Source organism: Perca fluviatilis, chromosome 1 (assembly GCF_010015445.1).
Source record: "Perca fluviatilis chromosome 1, GENO_Pfluv_1.0, whole genome shotgun sequence".
NCBI lineage: Eukaryota > Metazoa > Chordata > Actinopteri > Perciformes > Percidae > Perca > Perca fluviatilis.
In genome coordinates this window covers 31,837,583-31,842,509 of record NC_053112.1, presented here as the reverse complement: position 1 = coordinate 31,842,509, position 4,927 = coordinate 31,837,583, and the positions used below count along the sequence as shown (strand labels likewise).

The following is a 4,927-nucleotide window of genomic DNA, read 5'->3' as shown; positions in this document are numbered from 1 at the left end:
TTAACTTAAACATTTTCTCAACATCCTTCTCTTCACTCTTTTTACCTGGCTGGAGGACAAAACACCAGTGGAAATGTTGCAGCTGACTTTCCAGAAATGAGACAATTCCCAGTATGGGGCCATGACCAAGAACAGGGTTGTTATACATTAAGTTACCATCCCATAATGACAGATTATGTCTAGACTAAGGTTTTAGGTAACACTTTATTTAACGGGCTGTAATTTCCTAATAACAAGTGTGAAGTGAATCTTGTTTGTGTTTATATATTTTTCATGTAGCTACCATATCGTGAGAGTATAGGGAGGAGACAGGGGGGAGAGAGATATGTCCAACCATGGTCCCCATCTTACATCTGTGTGATAAATGAAGCTACAGCTAGCAACCGGTTAGCTTAGCTTTGCTCAAAATGACTGCAAACAAATGAACAAGTGATATTATATAATACTAATATACTATAATTCGTACACAAATCCCAAGTGTGAAAGTGACAAGTTGTGGTTTTACAGGTGTATTATTTTTTTTTGCTGGTAGCAATGACTTCGACAAGCAGTAAACAAAAACAAAACAAGATAATACGTGTTAATAAGTGAGCTTTACAAGCCTTGGTGGGGAGATTTTTATACATTTTTTAACCTTTGGACAGAGACAGAATAACGCTGACCCCTGTGAAGTCTTTAAAGTTTGCAAAGATCCATTAATAATGAATAAATATTTACTCAGGTTAAAATTAAGCTTTTTCCACAGAAATTTCTACTTTTCCAATAATTAAAGTTAATAACCTAGGACATTATTAGGAACACATTGCCATATATTACAGATTACCAAAAACAAAAGAGAGACAAATGTTTCAGACATGCTATAAATTTTAATAGACATTGATATTTCTGTAGAGAAACAAAGTTATCCCTAGTTTTATTTACAATACAGGAATAAAAAAAATGGTCACATACAGTACAATGGTAAAAACAACATAGAAGAACTTAAATAATTATTTTATTTGTGTAACTACTTAAATAATGAAAATGGTTATTCTATTCACACCACGCCGTCTCAGCAGCTACAATGCAACTTTCACATTAAGTGCTAAAAAAAATTATACTTTTCCATTTTACAGCATGAATTCCATTTTGACCAGGTAGAGTTGATTTATTTTAGCAAACACAAGCGAGGTGGGAGATGAAGAACAAACACATCTTTTACGGATACTGAACTCCAATTAACCATGATACTTGTTTTTCAAAATAAAAGTTGGGGGAAAGGTCAAAACTGCAACTGCTTGCCTTCAAAACTGTTAAACACAATAACTGATGGTTCTGTCAAGACCCCTTTTTATGGAATTTAAATGATCAAAATGCGAAGTCCTTAATAATATAGTTTAGGCATGCATCCACGTGTGCTGCATCTGTATGAACTTCTGTCTGGCATCTGAAAAGACACAACACATCAATGTGGCTCCAGACAATCCCCGTCTGAGTTTAACTGTTTTCTGACTACATGTAGGAGTCAGATGTTCATTAGCGTGTTAACGTTCAATCGACATTATCTCCATTAGACAGATCCTTAGGTTAATCTTAAATCTGCTCACTACAGATAAGATCTGCCTCTGACTGTGAACTGCTTCCACAGTGACTTGGTGGCCCGACGAGACGTTTGATCATCCTACAACAGAGACGCATTTCTGACAGTGGTGATGAAACCACAAGTCAGGGAAAAGAATTAGATGGACTCAGCCAACTGCACCGAATTACTCTTTGCAGGCACAGACATGCATTAATTTTACAGTGGGGAAAAAAAAAAAGTAGAAAAGATTCTTGTCCTCACGTGTCTTTCTTAACAGAGGAAAGAAAAAGCTGCATATGTATGTACAAGAACATGAAATGACATGAACTGACAAGCTTAGTGTAAAACTGCTTTCTATAAACACCATTCTCTCCCATATATTATTACGCTTAAAAAAATAAACCCTCCTCTATGATAATAATAGTAATGCTATAGTTTTTTTTTGTTGCAATACTAAGTAGTACTTAGGTAAAATCTATTGGAAATATACATCACCGCTCTACTGTATGTTTTCTCTTTGTAGTTTTGAGTTTGGGTTCAGTGTCAGTGTGTGACGCAATGAAGAGTTTGTTAAACCATACCATAGCGTGGTGTGTACTGTATGTGTGAATGTTAAACTACTCTCATTGCGCTTTTAATAAATGTTTAAATTCATTTTGAATAATAAAGTGAATGAAACAAAAACATTAATACAGTGCATGGGAGCCAAAAACTCTGTTCAGATTGTATGAAACTGGCTTTGACAAAATGTTCTCACTCAGTCGTTCCCATTTCTGTGTCGGTGACAGTCCTCTGTCGTAGATCCATTCCGTACATTGATAGTAAGTGAGTGTTGCAAAACAAAGTATACACGCTGTATACTGTTATAGCTTTTTATGACAATGTGGCCTCAAACTAAATACAACATCATCGGTGAGACGACATGGTGCATCCCTCTTTGTATTAGTGCCTTTAGAATATTATAGCACAAAGCACTGCGGGCTCTCGGTGACACACGACTCACGTTGACTTCAGAGGTGCAGAGTGTTCCTTCAAAGTCTCTGTATGTAGACATTTAATTTGCTGGGTTTGAAATGGACCATGAGCACAAACTGGATCTTGACCCACGCCGCCGCTACAATTTTGAATCCTTAAAGAACCCTGAACATTCAACTGTCTCTGCTGAACTGCCTCAAACTCCATTTATTGGAGGGGGGAGGGTCTTAAGTACGGCAACAGATAGCCCCTGAAAAGATCCAAAGTCTTGGGTTAAAATGGTCTGTTCCTGTGGAGTTCCTGTTCCTGTGGAGTCAGCCTTGTGTGAGCATTTTCTGAACGAGAGACGAAATGTCTTAGTGGAACTTCCATAACTTGGCCATGCTTATTAATCATCTCCTCTGCTGTCTGCAGGTCTCTCCGAAGTGTGAACACAGCTTGGCTGCCAGGCCTGGTGCTCAAAAGCAAGTAGCTTATAGGTGAAAGAGAAAGAGTTTGGTATGGCGATGAGGATGAAAAGCAGTCTGATGTGGATCCTGTGTGTATTTGTGTGTGTGTGTGTGTGTGTGTGTGTGTGTGTGTGTGTGTGTGTGTGTGTGTGTGTGTGTGTGTGTGTGTGTGTGTGTGTGTGTGTGTGTGTGTGAGGGAGATTAAGAGGCCATATTAGGGACACCTCGTTAGAGTCTGCTGGTGGTGGTAGGTAGATTTGTGTCAACTTGAGGATGACAGCACCCCTATACGATATAACTGGTCAGGTCTAGGAGGTATGAGGTCATGTCAATGATGTGGTCCAGGATGCCGTCTTTCTCCTGGTCATTGGGCATGCCCCGCTCACTCTTCTCACACTGGGCCCCAGAGTAGCCGCTCTTACACAGGCACTTGTCAGGCTCCATACACACTCCTCCATTTCGGCAGGCTGGTTCACACTTGGCTATGGCCACAGAGAGAGCAGAAGACAGAGTGGTCAAAAGTAAAGTAAGAAAAGATGAGAAGAAACAGAAGCTGGTGTTCTGTTTCATTCAAAATTTAAGTCATAAAAGACCAAATTCGTTTTTGAATATTTATACATTTGGCAGGCCTACTGTGCTGTGCATTAACAAAGCTCATTTGCACATCTGGACAGGAACAAGACAAGGATGTTTGTCCAGATGATACTACTCTAAAAGCAGCAGATGCAGATCTACTAAAAGGCACTCACCAACTCTGCAGAAAGGTCCATCCCAGCCGGGGCTGCAGCAGCACTTCCCAATTGGAGTGCAGTGTCCATTCTTACAGTGTCTGGAGCAAGCTGTCATCAGCAGCTCTGGAGGCTCCACCTGACGCTGGCACTCCTTCGGAGCATGAGGCCTGCAACAGTTGTTAAAAGGAGGGAAAGTCAATATGTGGGGGACACAAGCGTCATACGGCATGCTAATGAATTATAGAAAGTAGAGCTAGGCACATTCAATTAGAGTCAACCGTTCTCATTGCACAGTCTATGTACTGAGACAATTAGATCTTTAGTCTAACGCTCTCCCAACTGAGCTATTTTGGCTTCCAAATGCACACCAAACAGTGGGGCTATAATAACAGAATCCTAAAAATACTTTGATCAGTAAATCCCAACTCCTTTAATTGGGACCCAAAATACTGTTGGTCATATCATTCTAGCAGTCTAATAGGGAATGAATACAAAAAAAGATTTTTTTGCCTCTAAGGTCAGAGAATTAAGTCTTGCTCACTTCATTTAGATCAGGTTAAACGTTGAGCTCACATACAATAATAATGATAATGGAAGAATGGCGCATATTAGATCTTGAGTCACGCCACTCCATACAATTTTGAATCCTTAAACAGCCCCTGAACAATCAACTGTCTCTGCTGAAAGGCCTCAAACAAAATCTTTTGGCAACAGATGCATCCAAGAATAATGAGTGGACTGGAAATAATTATAGATGTAAACATGGTGATATTGATTTAACAAAGGCCAGCAAAGTGCGGTGTAAAGGTGTGTAGTTATACTGTGACTCCATGTTTGGATGATTTGATGTCATGAGATATGTTGTTTCAATTCTACCCACTATTTCAGATTTTTGGCCAGTTACACTACATGGCTAATCAGCTCTGTATTTGTTCTGTGCTCAGCTGCTGTGCCAAGGGTAGAAATTGGCAGGGTTGTTCTGTCCAAAACAGAAATGACTTTTCCAGTGTCCACAGGTTGTTTGATTGAACTAGTAATGGATGGTTTCCTTCTTCTTATGTCTGTTTTTAGGCACACTATGGTAAATGAGTCTGTTTAGAAGAGCCTTTCAGTGAGGAGTCACACCCACCATCACACATCAGCTCTTATTTTCCAGATCACCACAGTTCCACGAAGTTTCGTGCAAAATCTATCTAAAAAAAAGAAATAGT

General features: G+C 39.5%; 1 protein-coding gene across 1 annotated transcript in view; it reads right to left on the bottom strand.

The window, feature by feature from the left end:
* Positions 1-846: 846 nt before the first annotated feature.
* The window catches only part of LOC120563435 (hedgehog interacting protein), a 33,720-nt gene continuing 29,639 nt past the window's right edge, over positions 847-4,927 (bottom strand). Inside the window, exons 12-13 of the mRNA XM_039807597.1 lie at positions 3,735-3,883; positions 847-3,467 (exon numbers count right to left, since the gene is read on the bottom strand). Coding sequence (XP_039663531.1) covers positions 3,271-3,467; positions 3,735-3,883 — 346 coding nt within the window. The 3' untranslated portion in view covers positions 847-3,270. The remainder of the gene's footprint in view (positions 3,468-3,734; positions 3,884-4,927) is intronic.